Source organism: Rousettus aegyptiacus, unplaced genomic scaffold, assembly GCF_014176215.1.
Source record: "Rousettus aegyptiacus isolate mRouAeg1 unplaced genomic scaffold, mRouAeg1.p scaffold_m13_p_5, whole genome shotgun sequence".
Lineage (NCBI taxonomy): Eukaryota > Metazoa > Chordata > Mammalia > Chiroptera > Pteropodidae > Rousettus > Rousettus aegyptiacus.
Genome location: NW_023416308.1, coordinates 10683753 through 10705510, shown reverse-complemented (window position 1 = coordinate 10705510; position 21758 = coordinate 10683753). Strand labels below are relative to the sequence as shown.

Below are 21758 nucleotides of genomic sequence, written 5' to 3'. Positions count from 1 at the left end.
GTGTATATATGTGCATGTGTATATATTGGGCACCTTTTGGAATGTGTGTCCAGTTCAGAATCCCCCTTTAACTGTCCACAAGGGCGGACACTCCCAGAAGCCATGTTTTGCATGATCCCATCCTCTAGGACACAGTTGGACCAGAGAAGACTTCCTTGGGAATTTGGAATAAGGAATGAAACAGTGAGACTCAGTGTCTTCTTGTGGCTGGACCCACAGCACAGAGAGGTGGAAACAGGGGGCAGCCATGTCTCCCACGTGGCATGGGGCACTGTGTATCCTACCTGGGTTCTGTCAGCAGCCCACAACTTGGTTCAAACCCTCGCTGAGGCCTGGCTGGTCCCTGAGACACTCCTGCCTGTCTCCTTATCATTGAACTCCTTCCTCTCTGGCCTAAGTGAGCTATAGCGGGCCTCTGGTTCTCGCTACCAGGGTCTCAGCCTATACGAGATACAAATAAATAACAATCCATAGATAAATATTTTACATAAATGAAATGATATACTTCTAAATGACCTCTGGTGCCATCCACTGTCACCTCCACCTCCACCCCACCTGGAACATCCCTGTTTGCTGACGGCGGAGGACAATACCTGTGTCGCTTATGTTTCTTGGAGCTTTTCTTCTTCTTTTTCTTGACAGGTGATGGGCTATATGATGGGGACCTGCCGGGGAACGAAGACGCCTATCAGAGGAAGGTTCTTAAAGGCCACAGTTGGTTTGACAGAGACCCTGCTCTGGCCCCCATGCTGGTCTCAGCAGTTTCGGCACCACACAGGATAACGCCAATACTGATATTAGCTTGCATTTGTTTCAAACGTCAGGAGAAGTTCAGGTGACCCAAGTCCCGATCTTGACTTCACCACCTGAAGTTCACTTGGCTCTGTCACCGCTCTGAGTCTCTTATTACCCCACTGACAAAATACCAAGGTTGAAAGAGATGAGGAGTTTCCAACACAGTGCTAACAGAGACCTCTCAAGTAGCATAAGTGGAGGAAGCAGGTCAGGTATAGGACAGTAGGGAATGCTGGGGACTGAGGTAAATGAGAGAGCTCCTGACCAAACAGGTGGGGGGCTGCTTCTCAGATCATGGGAATGCAGGCCCAGGACTTCCAGAATGCCTGCCTTTTCGATCGAAGAACATATTTTCATGTGAGATCCACTGGCTTTTAAATGTTGGCCAGCAATTCGAAACACCAAAAACAAACAAACAAACAACAAACAAAAACCCAAATAGAACAAAATGAGCAAACAAACAAAAATACTTCGCGGGTCAAACCAAACATATCTGCAGGGGAAAATGCAGGGTTGAGAACAACCTGACTCTTAGGGAGTCACACTACCTGTCCCCAAACATGGCATCAGTGGACATTTGAAGTATTCTCATGTCTACCCCTAAGATCAGGAAGCTCCGGCCACTTGCCCCAGCTCCATCGCTCACCCTACAATAGCTGGAACTCGGGGTCTTCATTCACATTCCCCTTTGGGTCCTCTTTGGGTCTGTTTTCTTAGAATTAGGCTAACGAGGTGTCCAAGAAACAAGGTCCCAGAAAACCTGGAGTTGGGGCCAGACAGTCAGACACTCCTCTCTGCTGCCCCCTGCAGGCTTCTTCAAATACTGCCTCTGAGGTTTGGTGAGATTTTCCACTCTCCCCACTAAGGTCTCTGCCCACCCCCCACCTCCACCCCACCCCCCGGGTCTGAAACAATGGACATACTTTTAGGGGTGAGTAGCAGCTTAGAAAAAAATGTGAAAATTTTTTTAAATACAAAAAGATCAAACAGTAATTGTACCTTGAAAAAAATTCACAGGGTACAAACAAGTTCACAACTGGCAAAAATATAAATAAAGTCCATTATCCTTGGCCTTAAACCTGCTGGGTGGGTGTGATGGAATCCCTTGAGGAACCTGGAGTCAAGTCCCTGTAGGTTCTGTCACCCTTCCCCACGCCTCCCTGTGCCTCTCTTTTCTCATCTCTGAAATGGGGACAATAATGCTTGCCCGGTAGATTGTGGTCAAGGGCAAAAGAGATGACGGAGAACACAGTGCTTAGCACGGCCCTCCGCACAGAGAACATTCGCAAAAAAAAAAAAAAAAAAAATTACTTATGGTCATGACTATGCTTCCTGTTAATTGGTTATTTATTACGTGTCAGACACTGACAACTCTTTCCACATCCAATTTTTTTTTTAATCTAATTCTCACCATTTGACTCCGAAACCCATTTTACCCCTAGTTCCTCCCTTCCCCCACCTTCGAGTTTTCACCTCCTGTTGGGCCCTCACCTCCGCCTCTTCTTCCGGGTAGATTTCTTCTTTTTCTTCTTCCCCCTGGAGGAAGGTGGTGGTGTCAAGTCTTTGTCATGGGAGGCACTATGGGGAGCACAGAAGTCAGGCATTAGAGGACTCGGGGGTTCTCCTATCCCCCCGACAAGAGCTGTTGCAGCAGGAGAAGCAGGACCCCGTTCCTTGGAGGAGGAAGGACCTGTATCGAATACCTAATTACCACCTCATGGCCGATTCAGTCACACTTCAGATTAAGTGCCTCAAATAAGGAGTTAATGGCGACCTAATGAGACAGACGCTGTATGTTACCCAAACACCAATTGATTATTTAAAACAGAATTATAGAGGCTAACCGCTCCTTAATAGATTTATTATTGGATTTGCAAATGGTTCACCTTGGTAAATAAATCACTTTTTAAATAATGAATTGGCAGTTCAGCCCCTTCCCTCCCCAATACATCTTGTCTGTAGTTCCTGCCAGAAATTTAATAGGAGGCGGATATGTTAAGTAGCAGCTGATTATTAAAAGTATATTTGCCAAGGTCTAATGTAATGAGATACATATCTTATATTGCCTCACAGACCCTCAAAAACCTTTGCTCTTCAGGAATAATTATTTCCCATTCAATTAAATTCAAATGTTCAGGCTGCAGTTAAATTAAGTCAAGTTATCTCCTTTTATAATTGGGGCAGGCTCCAGGGATTTTTTAAAAACACCATCCTGTGGAAAAAGGAGATGGTTTGGGATGAAAAAATTCTTAGGCATTGAAACATGCCAACCCAGCTGGACCACAGTGGGAAAACGTATTATTAATAAGAATATTATTGTCAATTATTGTCACTATAACGCAAGTACCATTTATTCACTTATCATGTGCCAAGCGTTTTATATGCTTTGACACGCACAAAAACCCTTTGAGAGTGGTATGATTTTTTTTTTTGCCTCATTTTACAGGTGAAGAAAATGAGGCTCAGAAAGTTGCACGGGCTTGCCCATGGCCGCACAGTCAGAGCAGTGTCTGAGCTGGGAATTGAGTCAGGGCCTGTGTGATTCCTACTCTGAGAGCTTTCTCATAAAACCAGCTGCTTTCTCAGGTTTGTTTGTGTGGTTATCCTTTTTGGAGATTACCCAACCCTTTTGCAGTGACCCCCAACTTTTTGGCACCAGGGACCGGTGCTCTTATGAGAATCTGATGCCTGATGACCGGAAGTGGAGCTGAGGCGGTGAAGCTATCGCTGGGGAGCGGCTGCAAATACAGGTGAAGCTTCGCTTGCTCGCAGGCCACTCACCTCCTGCTGTGTGGCCCAGTTCCTAACAGGCCACGGACCGGTACCAGTCCGCAGCTTGGGGTTTGGGGACCCAAGCTTTACAGGACATCATAAAATGTTGCCATATTTAATTTCATTCTAAGAATCTGGATCAGTATGGTTGGTAGGAAAAAAAAGATGAAGTGCTTACAATATATGTTAAGGTCTCTGCATTGCCAGTCTAAAAATCATATAGCTACATCTAGAACATTTTCAAGAGAGTCACTTTTAGCAGGTGAAAATAGATATCGTAGGGATTAAGTAACCCGCTACTTAACTACACTTACACATGATAAAGCACAGAGCACACTACACATTTCCAGGAAGCAAACGGGCTGCCTATGTAAATGTGATAGGCCTCTTCCAAATTTTTCCTTCAACAAGTGCTTGACACAGAGTAAGAGCCTCATAAATATTTGGTGAGTGACCAAATGAGGGATGAATGGATGAAATAATTTGGCCACTTGTTAAATCATCTTGTTTCATATAAACACTTCCCGGTGTAACAGCTGCCAGGAATTTCAGAGAAAAATACCCAAAAGCATTTAAGGGAGAAATACTTAAGAAAAAAAAATCTTTTAAAAGTGTGTCCTATTTGTTAATTTCTTTTTTTTTCAATTACAGTCGACATACAAAATTATATTAGTTTAGGTGTACAACATAGAGTTAGACATTTATATAACTTATGAAATGATCACAACAATAAATCTAGAACCTATCTGACACCATACATAGTTATTACAATATATTGACCATAGTCCTTATGATGTACTTTACATGCCCACGACTATTCTCTAATTACCAATTTGTACTTCTTAATCCTTCTTCTTCATCACCCATCATCCCAAGCCCTCTCCCATCTGGCAGCCATCAAAATGTTCTCTGTATTTGTTTGTTTCTGCTTTGTTCTGCTTTATGTATGTATGTATGTATGTATGTATGTATTTTGATTTTCCACATATAAATGAAATCATGTAGTATTTGTCTTTCTCTGTCTGACTTATTTCACTTAGCATAATACCCTCGAGGTCCATCCGTGTTATTGCACATGGCAAGAGTTCATTTTTTTATTGCTGAGTAACATTCCATTGTATATATGTACTACTTTTTCTTTATCCATTTATCTATTGATGGGCACTTAGGTTACTTCCATATTTTGCCTATTAATGCTGCAATGAACATATGGATGCATATGTGTTTTCAAATTAGTGTTTTATTTTTCTTTAGATAAATACCCAGAAGGAGAATCCTTCTTGGTCTCTTGTTACAGTCTTTGTTTTAAAGTCTATTTTGTCTACATTGGTATTGTTGCTTCGGATTTTTTATTGTTTTCGTTTTCATGAAATATCTTTTACCATCCCTTTGCTTTCAGTCAGCGTGTATCTTTTGATCTGAAGTGCATGTCTTGTAGGCACCATATGTAAGGGTCTTGTTTTTCATCCATTCGGCCACCCTATGTCTTTTGATTGGAACATTTAATCCATTTACATTTAAAGTAATTGTTAATAGATATGTAGTTATTGCCATTTTATTATTCATATTTTTAAATTTTTTTCTTATTAAAGAAATCTCTTTCTCATTTCTCGTAATACTGGTTTGACGGCAATGAATTCCTTTAACTCTTCCTTGTCTAGGAAGCTCCTTATCTGTCCTTCAATTCTAAATGGTAGCTTTGCTGGGCAAAGTAACCTTGGTTGTAGGTCCTTGCTTTTCATCACTTTGAATATTTCATGCCAATCCCTTCTGGCTTGCAAAGTTTCTGTTGAGAAAGCATCTGACAGTCTTATGGGGGTTCCCTTGTAGGTAATTTACTGCTTTTCTCTTGCTACCTTTAAGATTCTCTCTTTGTCTTTAACCTTGCCATTTTAGTTATGATGTGTCTTGTGTGGGCCTCTTTGCGTTCACCTTGTTTGGGACTCTCTGTGCTTCCTGGGCTTGCATTTCTATTTCCTTCATCAAGTTAGGGAAGTTTCCTGTCATTATTTCTTCAAATGGGTTTTTGATTCCTTGTTCTCACTCTTCTCCTTCTGGTAGCTGTATGCTGAGAATGTTGGGATGCTTGATGTTGTCACAGAGGCCCCCTAAACTATCGTCTTAGTTTTGGAATCCTTTTTCTTGTTGCTGCTCTGATTGGGTGTTTTCTGCTACCTTATCTTCTAAATTGCTGATTCAGTTCTCTGCTTCATCTATTCTACTATTGATTCTCTCTAATGTATTCTTCGTTTCAGTTATTGTGTTCTTCATTTCTGAATGGTTCTTTTTATGTTTGCTATCTCAATTTTTCTATCTCTTTGTTAAAGTTCTCATTGAATCCATCTACTCTTCCACTAAGTTCATCGAGCATCTTTATAACCAGTGTTTTGAACCCTGTGTCTGATAGATTGTTTGTCTCTGTTTTGTTTAGTTCTTTTTCTGGAGCTTTGTTCTGGTTTTGTTTTGTTTTGTTTTTTGTTTTTTATTTGGGATATATTTCTTATCCTCCTCATTTTGGCTGCCCTTCTGAGTTTATTTCTATGTATTAGGTAGAGCTGCTATGTCTCTCAGTCTTGGTAAATGAACTTATGTAGTAGGTGTCCTGTGGGGCCCAGTGGTACAGTTCTCTCTGGTCACCTGAGCCAGGTGCTCCAGGTGTGTCCCTTGTATGGGTCGTGTGTGTGTCCTCTTGTTGTAGTTGAGCCTTGACTGCTATTGGCACATCAGTGGGAGTGACTGACCCTCAGGCTGACTGGTTGTGAGAACTGGCCATGACTACAGGGGAGCAGCTGTTATGCAGGGGCTGACCCTAGGGAGCAGGATTCACTTTATCAGAGCTCTGGAGCCTGCCCAGTCTGCCCTTTGGGTGTGTCATTCATGGAGGTGATTGGGTGGTACTCTGGTGTGTTCTGAAGCTGGCCACTGGGCGTGCTGGTTCTGGGACCTCTTGGGAGGGGCTCTGGTGCATGCAGGTCTGCTGCTGCCTGTACCCTGCCCAAGGCCACTTGGTATGAGATACGAAGTGATCTGTAGATGGTCGCAGGGCTTAGGGGTGCCTGAGAGGGGCTAAGCTACAAATCAAGACTGGCTACTGCCAGTGCCGGGCTAGGGGATACTTAGCAAGAGGTACGGGGCACACCGAGGCCAGATGCTGCTTGTTTGGGGTTTGTGAACCTTTGAGAGATTTTAGGAAAGTCTGCAGCATGAGCCAAGACAGGCTGTTTGTAAGAAAAAGCCACCGAAATTGCCTCTGTTGGGCCTGCAAGTTGGGCAGGGTAGGGTCTCAGGGAATCATCAAGGCAAGGTGACCAGTGTAAGCCAGGTTGATGGAGACTCAGATATGGCATCCAGCTGCATCTGCATACTGGGTTGGGGGAGGGCTCAAGAAAGGAACAATGGCTTCTGCCAGCACTTCTGTTTGGGAGAAGGCTGCCCCTCACCCTGAAGCCAGACAATTCAGTTCCTCCCTGTATGTTCCTAGTGCCTTTTGAGCTGCTGCCCCAGTGCTGGAGCTCAGAGTGAGTGAGTCTGTGTGCAGACACTTTAAGAGTAATGTTTGGGACTCCCACAGCCCCTCCATATCACTAGCCACAATCCTCAACCACAAGATATGGGGACTTCTCTTCCCAGCACTGGATCCCTGGGCTGGTAAACCTGGTGTAAGGCTCAGACGCCTCAATCCTCTAGAAGTGCTATCCCTCCCAATTTTTAACCACCACACATGGGTGTGAGAGCAGCCTGTTCCACATCTCCACCCCTCCTACCAGTCTCAACATGGCTTCTTCTGTAGATCCTTATAGGCCTTCCGTTTAACTAAATTACATGCAATTCTCATTGATGATTTTTCTATAGTTTAGATGTAATTTTGATGTGGTCACAGGAAGAGGTGAGTACAATGTTTACCTATTCCACCATCTTGATTGGATGCCTAGAAATGTGTCTTGTAAAACAGAGAAAGATCTCATTGTTTCAGTCAATTGCTCTCACTTCTTTCTGGAACCCCAGAATTCCTGAGGAGCAAGATTTGGGAATCACTGTCCTAGACTCAGATTTAAGTGATTGGGTAAAATCAAGAAAGCCCTTGACTTTGGATAGATTTGAGATCTGGGAGGGAGATAATCAACCCCATAAATCCCAAATGCCTTTACCCAGGTGGGTCTGCATTTCCTCTACCTCTTTCTCTCCCAGTTCTCCTAGGTGTGCCCTCATAACGGCGCTGGAAGGACCAAAATAGTGGTTAAGTATACCACAGTTACATAAGGAGTTGGGTATACAGTGGTCACATAGACAGTGGTTTAGTACACAGTGGTCAAATACACAGAGGGTAAATGTGCAGCACTAAAGAATGTTGGCTCCAGAAAATGACACACCTGGGTTTAAATTCTTGCTTTATTACTTTATGCTCAGAGATTTCTCTGAGTATTATTTTCATCATCTGTAAGATGGGAATAAAACAGGATACCTGTATGCAAAGTTTGTTGCAAAGAATAACAGAGCTCACTCATGCGATGTGCCCTGGTCAGGCACAGAGCAAGTTCACGGTACATGTGGTTTCTATAATTATAATTATCATGACTTTGATATCACTATTAATATTATCATCATTATTGTGGTTTTTATCATGTCAAAGAGTGGGCCACAGATGGAAGAAAGAAGTGAGACGCCCAGACGCTCTACAATCAAATTGACAACGTGGCATCATTTTTTCAGCTTTTCATGCCCAGAATCTGCTCTTCTGGCTCCAGGAGATAATGTTTTAAGCACCTCTTGCATGCTAGGTCTACCATCAGGATCTGCACATACCTGATTTACTTTAATCCTCACCTGACCTTGAGAATTAGACCTCAATATTCCCATTTTATAGCTGTGAAAACTGAGGCCCAGGAAGGCAGAGTAACTTGCCCGAGGCCACTCAGTTGATAAGTGGCAGTATCCAGGTTTGAACACAAATCTCTGCAACACACTAACTCACCTTTAATCGTCTGGGAGACAATGTTTTTAAAGTAAGGAAATTCCCTTCCTCCTCCTTCTCTCTCCATCCTCCTTAGCCTGTGATGGAAACAGCTTTTTTTCCTGTTTACTGCAGGTAATTCCCCGGATCTGACATTGATCTTCACATTTGCAAGCTGATAGGACTTAACTGTTTCTTCCTCATCGAAACTACAGCCTAACTAAGGCCCATAGCCAAGATGGCAGCATGGGTGGAGGAGCAGACTTCATCCATGAATGCCACCCCGGCTTCCCAAGCCACTTCTTCAAAATTCATGTTCTTAACTAGAGGTCCCAGTTCATCAGCCTCAGGAGTCTATGAGCTCTCTAAACTGGTACACAGATTTAGGGAGCACCCACGGAGCACACACCTTTTCCTGGGGGAAGCACACATCTGATTCTTAAATAGGTGCCTAACATGGCTTAGAACACCTACCTTAGTAACCCAAGAACTCCGGGAGAGAAGACGAGAATTTGGACCAGATCGGGGGGCCTCCGGCTAATCTTGGCCCTGCTACCAACTGATTTCAGTTTTCTCGTATGTGAAATGTCTTTGACACTCTCTGATTCAACATAAGGAGGCAAAGGGGGTATGCGAAGAGTGATGTTGACAAGGACACATGATGGGTTTTCCGTCTGTCACTGGGGGGCGGGGGTAGACGCAGGCTCAGGGCAGCAAGAGAGCGGTGACTTCGTCTAAGGAGTCGGAAGAAAGCTTTTGACTAGTTAACAGCCATGCCGCCCTGGACAAGCCTGATGCCCTCTGATCTTGGAAGCTAAGCAGGGTTGGGCTTGGTTAGTACTTGGATGGGAGACCACCTAGGAAGACCAAGTGCTATAGGCATAAAAATTTTTTAAAAATAAGGGATTGTAAGTTGACAAGGCCCTTGCAATCTGCGAGGTCAACCAAGGGTTGCCTTGCCAAAAAACTAAAAAAGAAAAAAAGAAAAAAAAAATGATTTGAGAGCCAGGGGCTCACAGAATCATTAAAATGAAGAGAAACTAACTCTATCGTTTAAGGCAGGGGTAACAGACTGTGGCCCTTGGGCTAAATCTAGCCTATCTCTTGTTTTTATAAATAAAGTTTTATTGAAATACGGCGATGCCCATTTGGTTACATATTTCCAGTGGCTGTTTTGTGCTTCAATGGCAGGATTGGTAGTCATGGCAGAGACTATCTGGCTGACAAACCTAAAATATTTTCCATCTGGTTATCTACAGAAAAAACAATTTGCTGACTCCTGATTTAAAGGTCCGAAAGAGGAGCTCGCAAAACAGAGAGGGAGAGAGTGGCCACTGAAACAAACGTCGTTTCTGCGTCAACTTGAACTTGCTCACTGCTCCGAAGATGGGAGCGGGGCCAGGTCTCACCTGCGTGCTCTGGCAGGACTGAGCTCCCGGCAGGCCTTGTCTCTCTCCCAGCTGTTGGTGCCCAAGGCTTCAGTGGCCAGATGCTGGCTCAGCTTTTCCGAGGGTCCATCCTGGGCTGGGACCATGAGGCTGCTCTGGGGTTCTGTCCTACAGGGGCAGAAGTAAGAAGGCAAAAGTGTTAGGGTATGACGAGACTCTCAATGTTCATCAAATATTTATAGACGTCCTAATATTTCCCAGCTTCCCTTGCAGTTAGTTTGGGGCCATGAGATTATCTTTGGCCGATGGTCTCTGCGTGAGAATGACATATGTCATTTCCGGTTTGACGCAATAAGATCTGTGTACCTTCTCCAACTCTCCCTCTGTCACAGGAATTTTGGAGGCCACATATTCTAAAAGGGGAAGCTACTCGATGGAGGAGGGATGCCTGAAACACATCAGACTCTGCATGATAGAAATCAACCTTAGTTACGTTAAGCCACTGAGATTGAGTTTCTTTGTTATTGCAGCGTAGCATACCTTATCCTGACTGAATCACAAGGAGAGGCTGGAAACCAGCATTTCACTTCCTTCCTCATGACATAATCAGAGGTCAAAGCATGATAGGATTAGTTCCAACTTCTTTTTGTTATTTCTATTCCATTTCTCTGCCTTATCTTATATGGTACAGAGATAACTGAATTCAAATAGTATTTGCACCATTTAATAGCTAAAGGACCTGGGGCAAGCCATTCAACCCCTCTGAGTCAGTTTCAATTATAAAATAGGAAATAATATCAGTCCATATATTGTTGAGTTGTTGTGAAGATAATAAGAGTAAACAGGAAGCCCTAAAAAGTGCCAGTTCCTTCTCCATTTATTCCCCTATAAACCAAACCCTCGATTTGGTGTCCTTGGTGGGTATAAGGCCGCCTACTTGAGACACAGTTCCCATAAAGCCCTGTAGTTTCCTCCTCCATCTAAGATGAGCTCCAACAACACAGGGGAATAACCTGAGTTCTACCTCTTTCTTCGAGTCCCAGAGAGAGAAAAGAAGTTGCTTAGTTACTCAGTCTTTGAAGATACTGTCACTCAAATCTCCAGGCTCCTAACCAAGAGGACTCAGGATTCTGAGACACAGGCTGATCTTGCCCTGCATGCAGACTGCAGGTCAAGATCGATCAGAAACGTCAGTATTTCTCATGCACCAACCTCCTGCAGCCAGTGCATCCAGATGACTCAAGATGAATCCATCTGATAAGCCCCCTGCTCCACAGAGTGGCCAGGAGAGCAGGCCAGGCCCAGTCAATATTGAGAGAAGGGCAGCAAAACACATCCATCTCTGTCACCTGCTTATGGTGCATCTTTAGAAGCTGAGCTGGGAGATACTGCAAGCTCAGGAGGAATGAACATTCTAGTCAGGGCTTCCCAGCCCTCCTCACTGCCAACTCCACGCTTCCAGGACATCTGTACACCCTGCTCGGCCTCGGTTCTCCCTACACCTCCCTGCCCCTCTTCTCCTACGAGGGTTCCATTTCCATGCCTTTGCTCCTGCCCGTTCATTCAAGTGAAATGCTGTCCTGGCCCTTCTCAGACAACCCAAAGCTTGCAATTTCCACCCAGCCCCCAGCAAGGCTTGCCTCTTCCCGTACTTGTCCTGGCCTAGGCTAGCCTGCACTCGTGAACTCCAATTCTCTCAGCGTCTGCAATGTGTCCAGGCCAGTTCTAAGTGTGGGGATGCAGTGAACAAGACAGAAATGTCCCCTGTGATCATGGTGTTTACATTCTAGATGGGGGGACAGGCAATAAATACATAAGTAAGTACAAATACGGCTTATCAGATGGTAGTAAATTAAGGAGAGAATAAATCAGTGTAATGGGGCTAGGAAATGGGACGGGCGACTGCTATTTTGCATAGAGTCATCAGGGAAGGCCTTTCTGAGGAAGTAACAGGGAAGTGGAGATTTGAAAGATTAGGGACTAACCTTGCAGTTTGCGATAGTTTTAAAATGTATTCACGAATTCTTTGACATCAAAAGATGGAGGAGTCTAACTTCTCTCCTCTTGAATACTGGATGGGTTTAGTGAGTCCCTTTTTAATGAATAGAACAAATTATGGAGAATAGAACAAATTAGTAGAAGTTATACTGTGTGACTTCCAAGACTAGGTCCCTGAGGCAGCTCCTGAACTGACCAGTCCGAGGAGAGCTGACCATGTTCTGAGGACACGCGAGTAGCCATACGGAGAGGCCAATGTGCATGAGAACTGAGACTCCGACCAACAGCCAGCGCCAGCCAGCCATGGGAGTGGACCACCTTGGAAGTAGATAGAAGTCCACGGCCCAGTCAAGACTTGAGACGAGACTGCAGCCCTGCCTGACAACTGACTACAATCTCATGAGAGATGGTAAGCCGGTCACCCAGCCAAATCCCTGACCCACAGGAACCAAGATGTAGTAACTGTTCGTTGTTGCTTTCAGCCACAAAGATTTGGGATAATTGGTTGTCCGGTAATATATAACTTCTACATAGGTATCTGGAGGAAGTCTGTTCCAGACAGAAGGAATAGCAAGTTCAAAGACCCTCGGCATATACAAGGGACAGCAAACAGGGGCCGGAGTGATAAGAGGAGAGATTAGAGATTAGGTCTTTGTCAGTCAGGGGAAGACCCTGGATCCTTTATGACTGGGATGGGAAGCCCTTTGAACAGAGAGGAGTGATATGGTCTGGCTTCCATTTTAGAAGGATCAGTCCAGCGGCTAAAGACACTCGACAGAGGGGAAGGGAGGATGGCGATGAGGAGACTATTGCAATGGTCCAGGCTCAGATCAGTGTGGCAGTAATGGAGGCGATGAGATGTGGCCAGATTCCGATGTATGTCGAAGGCAGAACGAGCATCATATGCTGCTGGTTAAATGTGGAATGCAAGAGAAGAAGAGGGAAAGGGGTCAAGGATGACTCCCAGGTTTTGAGCCTGAGCAACAGGCAGGATGAAGTCGCCACTGGTGATGCAGGGAGCAGACCTTTGGGGAGATTTAACCCCTCGTCTAGGACACGCTAGTCATTTTGCTACCCTTACTGAAACTCTTAATAACATGCGTTGCTAGGTCGTTGTCTTCTCTCATGCTAAACTATGAACTCCTTGAGAGTAGGATATGTCTCACTGTCTCCTAGTCCACTATTACACTCAGCAACATTTGTTTAGTAAATAAATAAAAAAGCATGTATGCACTGGCCGAAGGGGACACGTGTTTCAAAACGCGAGAAAGGGCTTTCGAGATGTTTTAAGCAAATCCCTTTATGGTACAGTTTGCAGACATAAATCAGCCAATGCCTCAGTCCAATTAGATACTTGGTCTACAAACAATGCCTTTTCTATCCCAACCCTATATTTCTCTTAGAAAAAGGATGAGTGAGCTAGACAATGTACGTGTATGGCCCAACAGAATGTTGAGTTGAACACACACAAGAAGGAAATTTTGGGTTCTCTGGGGAATCATAAGAACCCAAGACACAAATCTATACCAGAGGCAACCGTGCAACAGGCAGACACTGAGAGCTGGTGTGAGCGAAGAAATATGTGGTGAGTAGAGGTAGCTTTGGGCGGAAGGTCTCCGGGACTTGTGCGAGTGGAGGGAGTAGAGGCATGGGCTGTCTGCAGCGTTGGGGAATATGGCGGAGCTGCTGCTGGGGGACAGGCTCAGGGTGAGGTCAAGTCCTCATTCATCACTGCCAGTAGCAAGGTCCAGAATTGGGGATGGGGAAATCCTGGCAATGGTGTGATGAGGACAGATATAACGGAGTTGTCGCAGTTTATAACTGGACCCTCCCTGACGTGGCGGGCTGTCCTTTTTGCCAATAGCACTGGCTTTACCTTCCTGGTGTTACGTACCCCACCTGAGATTATAAAGCAAACAAAAACAAAATCAATTCTACCAGGCAGACAGGGAGTGGTGGGGGAAGGAAGAAAGGACTCCTCCATAATAAAATATAACACTTATGATCTTTCGAGATGTTCCAACACTTTGCTTCTCAGCTTTCCGAAAACTGAAAGAGACTCAGAGAGCATGTATGTGGTCTGGGGCTTCCCAAACCTGGCGCAGTATCAGAGGCCCTCAAGGGGCTTTTAAAAATACAGATTCCTAGGTCCCATCTTAGCCACAAGAAATCAGAGTCTCGAAGGAGAGAAACGTGGAATTTGCATCTTTTAAGAAACATCACAGGTAATCCCACCTCCTATTAGATCAAGCATGAAATCCAAGTGGATTACCAGGACTAAAAGGCTCTGTATGATCTGCCCTCGGCTTTGTTATAAACCCCAGCTCCGACCCCTCTCCCGGTCCTTCAACCTGGGCTAGCCACATGGCCTCCTTGCTGGTCCTCAGATGGAGCAGGGGCAAGGCTCCTTCTGTCCCCTCCACCTGGCACGCTGTTCCTTCAGCTCCGTGCATGGCTGGCTCCTTCCTTTCACTCAAACGCCTTCTCAGAGGCCCTCCTTGACCCCCTTAGGTACTCTTACTCCTCTTTTAAGCCCCTGCCCCCACAGGAGCCCACTGTGCTTTCCTTCAGAGCACTGTGCTACTCTTTGAAGTGATGATTTTATATGTTTATTTGCTAAGCGTTTGTTTCCTGGACTAGAACGTCAGCTTCAGGAGAATGGGAACGAACCTCTTTCCTCATCACCGAATCCCCAGGGATATAGTGCCTGACCAAGTGCACCTTTTTGCTCAATAAAGATTTGTTGAATGAATGAATGAATGAATGAATGAACAAATGAATTCTGATGATGGATCTCGCGTGGGAACCACCGATCAGATTCAACCTCTCCTTACATATATATAAAGAAGCGGAGGTCCAGGGAGAGGGACCAGGCTGGTCACTTCGGGGGACTCAGACCACAGCTCCGGCACCCACGTCACCTCCTCGCCCCACCGTCTGCCCTCCTTCCCTGCCTCCAGCTCTGCATCCTTGCAAGGCTCTAAGAAAAATTCCGCGTTCCATCTTTGTTCAAGAGTACCGGTTTTTGTTTTTGTTTTTTTTTTAACCACATAGCCCTTCGATGTTGCATTAAAAAAAAAAAATGGTACTTAAAAGAAGGCAAGATCTTCAGGGGACAGCTAAAACAGCGAAGTCAAGGGCTGGCATGTTCCACTTCACAGAGGCAGAGAGCGGAGCCTGAGCGCCGAATTCCTCAAGGCCTCCCCGCTCCCCTTCTCCCCTTCTCGCTAATCAGCGACCTGGAGCTTAGTCGCGGCTCTCCGTAGCCATGGCAACCTGCGTTTCCCAGCCTCTGATACAGTCAGGGCTGAACTTTCCCAAAACTCCCCAAGCTGCTTCTCTGCTTCCGGCATCAAAGCCCCCCTCTCCCAACAAAATGCTCCTTCCGCCCAGGGCTGGGTGCAGATCCTGGCGCCCCAAGCACCGAACGGAGTGAACCACCACACGAGGATTCAGAGATGAACAGCGTTGGAGCGAGAAGGGCCCCTCCGCCCTTCTGACAGAGTGGGGAAACTGAAGCCCCTAGAGGCAAGGGGACTTGCCCAAGGCCACACGATGGGTGACTCACGCCAGAGCCAGCTGGAACTGTGACCTTTTGACCCCCAGGCCAGGGCTCTTTTGGCATCACTTGATCATTGCGGCAGCTGGCATTTATCCAGCACCTACTCCAGGCCACGCACCGGGCCAAGCACTTTTCACGCATCGTCTCGTTTCAGCTTTCAAAGAAACCCGGGAGCAGGCGGGGAGAAACTGAGGCCCAAAATAGTAAGTGGCAAGGACCCCCTGCCCTGTCTATGTATAAGAATCATCCGAGGATAAAGGACAGCAGCCTAGAAAACACTTTGAAATGGTAAGAAAGTAATGAGTGGGGAGCTCACGGGGAATCTTGGTCATTTCCCGCGGAGTCAGGGACTTACCCTGTGTGTTTGGAGAAGAGGCTGTGTGTGTCCCAAAGCTTATCATGGGGCTGGCCCAGCCCATAGGTGACAAGGATTTGGCTAACTTGTGCCTGGGCTCCTGGGACTTCGGTGGGCCCTGTTAATATCCTGACCTGAGGTCTTTTTTAAGGTTAGTTAACCCTGGTTGGGGATAATCTGTAGGAGCTATGACTCTTTGAGTTTTGCTATCATGGCTGGGAAAAGCATAGGAGCTTGGGGGAGGCCTGAAGGAATCTGGAGATATCATTGGGATGACATCGTTTGGATGTGGGGACAGTAATGCTCACCTGAGGAGAAACTGAGTGAGAAAGAAGTTTTATGAGGCTGGCATCTCCCTTATAACTTCCTTCTTTTAGTCGACAGTCGTTTACTGAACACCTACTTAGCATTAAATTTCAAGGACCCAAAAGGAGCTACGACTTGTCTCTGCCCTCGAGGAGTCCCCAGCCCAGAAGAGGAAGACTGATCCCTCAGCTGGGAATTACAATGTGGTCCAGTCAGTTCTCCAACGGAGAGCAAGCAGCTCGGAGGGCCCTGGAACCATGGAAACGACACTGAATCCAGCCTGGGAGATGTGAGCACGTGGCCGTCGAAAGCTTTCCGGAAGGTACATGGAGATTGGTCAGGAGGGTGGAGTATGGTGGGCTGTGTGCAAAGGCCCAGCACCAAGACACGGCAGTGGGCGTCACGTGACCGCAGAGGAGGAAGTAAGTTGGAAGAGACAGCTGGAGTGAAGGGCGGAAGGTGAGCGTCGAGAATGGCGTATTTCACTTAGCATAATGCCCCCCAGGTCCGCCCGCGTTGTCTCGAATGGCAGGATCTCCTTCTCTCATCATGTCTCAGTAATATTCCGCTGTGTATATATTTGTACCACAACTTCTTCATTGGTATAGATGGACGCTATTGTAAACAATGTCACAATGAACATGGGGGAGCAGAAAAAAAAATCACAGTTAGTGGAAACTGGGAAAGAAGACGGATGCTGGCGTTTCCAGGGCCACGTGGACAGGTGCGTCTCATGCCTTCAGGTGCACATAAATCACGGGGGAACCAGGTTCGGCAGGTTTGGGTTAGGGCCTATGCTTCTGCATTTCTAACCAGTTCCCAGGTGATGCTACTCAGTCGTGGACAAACTTTGAGCAGCCAGACTGTGGATCTCACAAAGGATTTGGGCTGGACCCTGAGGGCTGGCCTGCACAGACGAGCACACACGCTCTCCTTGGGCGACTGATGAGGATGGTTTAGTTCAGTTCTCAGGGCTGAGAGCATGTGAGTGTGTGAACAGGTAAATAGGTGTGTGCTGTAAACACCCTTGTATATCAAAAATTGCCCGGTTCCCAAGTTCAGGTCAAAGGACAAAAGAACCATATGGAGAAAACGCAGCTCAGCATTTCTTACCCAGCTTAGCTGAGTGGGTCAGGCCCCTGACTTGCATGGGTTTTGAACTCTCATCACAGAACACATCCATCCGCCACCCTCCAAACAACCCCAAAGCCACCCCTGCACTTCTCCCTCCACAGGCTGGCCTATCGATCGCCTATTTGCCTACTGAAGGATCAAACTGGTGATTGGGAGATTGGATTTGATTCTTGGGGCTGCCTGAAATGCAGGCCACCCCAACTTGGGAAATGGCTGAATTCCAAAATGCTGTGGTTTTCCACTTGAACAGGTTGTAAAAGGTGATTAGGTGATGCTGAGAAAGTGCCCAGGTCCTGGAGTCCCACTGACCTGGGTCTGAGCCCTGATTTTACCAATCTATGTCACCCCAGGCAAGAATGACAGCTCTCGCTCCAACCTGGGGCATCTTAAGAACCTTTGTATCAGCTGGAACTGCAGACAGGGCTTAGATTTCTCCAGGGAGGGCAAGTTGCTGGCTATATTTTCTTGGCATGGGAGAAACCATGCTGGGTAAGTCCCTTTTGGGCATCATTACAGCCGCTCTTGGGAAAGGCACCAAGCAAGGTTTGTTAGGAATGGGGCAGAAGCCCTCAGCCTGATAGGAAGCCTTCAGCCCAGGGTAGGAGAAGCCTTGGTTCAAGAGCTGAGAGGGTAAAGACTGGTCCCCAAAAGTGCTGCTGGGGACTGTTCACTCAATCACTGATTCGACAAATATTTATTGAGCACCTGCTAAGTGTAGGCATAGTTTCAGGCACTAGAGACACAACAGTGAACAAAACAGAAAAGAATCCCTGCCTGGTGGAGGGATAGGGTAGGAGGAAGAGAGCAAATTCACCTAATTAAGTGTTAAATATATAAATTATTGGAAGCCATGAGTGCTATAGAGGAAAAAACAATGGGTAGGCTCAGGGAGACTATGAATGCTTTTGGGAGGGGGCTGCGATTTTAAGCAGGCTGATCAGAGAAGGCCTCGCTGGGAAGGTAACATCTGAGTAAGGCTTGAGAGTGATGAGGGAGTGAGTCTCGTGCATGCCCGGGAGGCGAGCGTAATATGCATAGGGCACAGACAATGCAAAGGCCCTGGGGTAGGAATGTACGAGATGTACTGAGACTAGAACTAAGGGAGAACGGGGGGGAGAAGAGCAGGGGGTGATGTCAGAGAGAGAATGAGAGACCAGATCATGAGTGGCCTGGTGGGCTATTGCAAGAACTTGGCATCCGATTTCAAGGACCCAACAAGTAGCTATGACTTGTCTCTGCCTTCAAGGAGTCCCCAGCCTGGAAGAGGAAGACTGATCCCTCAGCCAGGAATTACAGTGTGGTCCAGTCTGACTGGGAGAAGCACAGAGGGCCTTCTCTGAATGAGATGGTGAAGCCATTGCAGGGTTGTGAGCAGAGGAGAGGGATTTTCCAACAGGTTTTAAAGGGCCTCTCTGGCAGCTTGATGAGGGTAGACGGCCGGGGAGCTGGGATAAATGCAGGAAGACCAGTGAGGGGATTATTGCAACAACCCACGTGAGAGAAGATGCTGGCGGTGATGATCAGTGTTATCACTGCCGTGGGGGTAAAAAGTGGTCAGATTCTGGACATACACTGAAGCTGGAATCGGCAGAGACTGCTCATGGATTTGGATATGGAGTGTGAAAGAGAAGGTTCAAGGGCGACTCCGAGGTTTTCGGTCTGAGCAACTGAGAAGACGAAGCTGCCAATTAGTGAGCCTGGGGCAGCCGCAGGTGGAGAGGGGTGTTTCAGAAGGGTTCTCTGGAGCTCAGATTTTGACATGTCACTTTTGAGATTCCAATTAGACATCCATGTGGAGAAGTCAAGTAGGCGGTTGGATACGTGAGACCGGAATTCAGACAAGACATCAGCGCTGAGGAAATGCATTTGAGAGGCGTTAGCATTCAGGAGATTGGATCTTTCGGGGAGGAAGATGAAGCACCTGGCTAGAGTGAGGTGGGAAGAGAGGTAGGTAAGCTCTGATGGCATTGTACCGGTGGGATTTGGGGATAACAAGATGGCTCGATAGAGGTGTCCCAGGCATGTGGACTGGCTTTTAAAATACACTCATCGAGCGTCTGACTCCTTCCACTCATTCGCTTACATGCGATGATTCGTTTACTACTTATGCATTAATTCAACCATCTATTCATCCTTTACATGCTTGTTCATTATTCATTCATTCACCCATCTGCCAGGTTATCTTGGGCAAGTCTCTTCCCCTCTCCGGTGAAATCACCAGTTGTACGCACCTCGCGGGGCTGCCGTGAGGAAGAAGCAACATGACGCATGTCCAGTGTTTAGACAATTTCTGGCGCATGGTGGCACTTTAAGTATCCACTTTCCAGGAACGGGCCACATTGTTCTGCAGCCTCGCTTGCAAAGCTTGCCCCTGGGGACCCACATACTGCGTATTCTGATCCCCTTTCCTCGACCAGCCCAAGGCAATGGATTCTGGGAAGGGGAAGGGCGGGGAGGTCGCAGTGCCCTTGAGGGTCCCAGGTGCTCCTTCCTGCACTGGAGCCTTGGCCGCCAAGCTCAGCGGCTACTTCCGAACCTAGCGATGGTCTTTCCCCCATTCTGTGTTGTATCTCGGCTTCTTTCTCGCTCTCAACAGCCCAGGGATAAATTTGTCTCCCCCCTGTTTCCCCAGAGTCACCGCCGTATCCTTTTATCTGCTAGAACTATAGATGATGGATGGGTGCAGGGCTTCTGAGAGTATGGAGAAGTTGGGACTTCATGTACTTGTACACACACACACACACACGCACACACCTCCTTCCTGAGGTTGAGGTTTGGGGGAAAAAAAAACTCCGAATAAGTAAGAGAGTAAGCTGCTGCTAAAAATCTGCAGAGAGGACAGAACAGACAAACCACAAATCTCGACGGCAGACGGTGAGCAGGTGGCAAGCTCCTGAGGTCTGGGCTCGTTAGTTTTAAAATAACACAGCAGAGGAATGAGATAAAGGGCTTCTGTGGGGGAAACTGTCAGACACCTCGCCTCGCACCTTTGGAACCGCCGGAGGGGCTCATCGCTCCGGCTGGAGCAGCGGCTGTGTTATCAGAGCTGGGTCAGCCTTTGGAGGACCTTGAACCCAAACCTGGAGAGAGGTCCAGATGGGTGTCAAGTGCTACACTCAAGGGAGCTCAGCCAGTTAGGGGCTGAGCAGGGACCACCACGAAGTTCTCCTGTAGAGGGAGTGGAGGCTGTTGGTCAGATCCTAGGCAAATGCCTCCCAGGTGCCCTCTTCGGGGTCGGGGGGAGGGCAGACAGCCCATAGTCAATGAGTAATTGACATAGGCTTACAAAAGACCTGTCCGCTTTCCTCAAGGCAGGATGAGTCCGGTGCAATTAAAACCCCAGAGCTCCCTGTCTCAGGCATTATTTCTTATGAACTCCAACAAAGATATGGACCCTGACCAAGTTTTTCTCCTATCAAACCACTCAATGCAAAACAATGGTTCAGTACTGTATTGTCCGGAGTCAGACAGACATGAATCTCCACTTTGCTGCTTCCAGGCTGTGTTGACCCCACAGGAAGTTACTTAATGTCATCAAGCCTTAGTTTTTCCCCTCCAAGGATGGGAATTGTTAACGGGGATGTTGATATGACCTGCTTCATAAAGTGGCTGTAAAAAAGGCCTAGGACATTTCCCAGACACACAATAAATATTCAATACGTGTTATTTCGATGATGATGATGATGATGATGATTGATGGTGGTAATGATGGCAGCCGCAGAATGAATGGGGAGGTTGGGCTGTTGCAACTCCACCAATCAGCTGCAAGCTCTCAGGAGACTCCACCTCTAAGCTCCAGCACCAATCACCAGTAAGGTCTTGAATCACGCCCTTTCCCTTCGCCCTCTTTTAGGCTCATCCTCGAGGCCCCATCTTTTGCCATTATCATTCTTCTCCGACAATAGAGTCCCTGTGGGAGAGAGGGATCTCTGCAGAGAGCAGACGTCTGGCTTGACATGGAAGTGGCCATTTCTCAACGCCAGCCCAGGCATCCAGCTGTCCTACCTGTCGGAAGTGGCTCCTCCACAGTAATTCTAATTAAGGAGTTGATGGGGAAAGGTCTGTCCCTCCGCTGGGACTTTCATCCGCCTTTTAAAAGTCAAACCCATTACCATGGGATTGCAGATTTATCAGAGCTTTACGATCAGTAGGCAGGCAGCTTCCCGATCATCTCCCACCAACTCTGATGGATTCCCCTTGGCTCCAAGAGGACTCAGGGAGGTGGCTGGGGCAGGAGCTGACTAGGAGGTCTCAGGACAGCCCCTCCCGACCACACAGGCAGAGAGGTCCACGATTCCTCTGTTGACAATGAGCAGTGACCGAACACCCAGGAGCCAGCCACCAAGAGCTTTGGAAGCAGGCAGGCTTCAGCTCAAACACTGGTTTTGCTGTTTTCAAGCTGTGATCTTAGAGTGACAAGTCACTTCGAATCTCTTCTGCAAAATGGGGTTAATGGTTGTGTCCCACTCTTAGAGATGACGTGTGGAAAGTGCCTAA

The 21758-nt window shown here is 46.9% G+C and overlaps 1 protein-coding gene and 1 pseudogene across 3 annotated transcripts in view; one reads left to right on the top strand and one right to left on the bottom strand.

Annotated features, from left to right (window-relative positions):
• The window catches only part of SRRM4 (serine/arginine repetitive matrix 4), a 143576-nt gene that overhangs the window by 32581 nt on the left and 89237 nt on the right, over positions 1-21758 (bottom strand). For 2 of the 3 annotated variants that reach the window (XM_036221164.1, XM_036221165.1), the window contains exons 2-4: positions 9928-10074; positions 2287-2373; positions 594-665 (exon numbers count right to left, since the gene is read on the bottom strand). In XM_036221164.1, the coding sequence (XP_036077057.1) occupies positions 594-665; positions 2287-2373; positions 9928-10074 (306 nt within the window). Of the gene's footprint in view, positions 1-284; positions 666-2286; positions 2374-9927; positions 10075-21758 lie in introns of those variants that run through there. The other variant, XM_036221166.1, reaches the window with a different exon arrangement.
• On the top strand, positions 9282-9400 carry LOC118603568 (annotated as a pseudogene).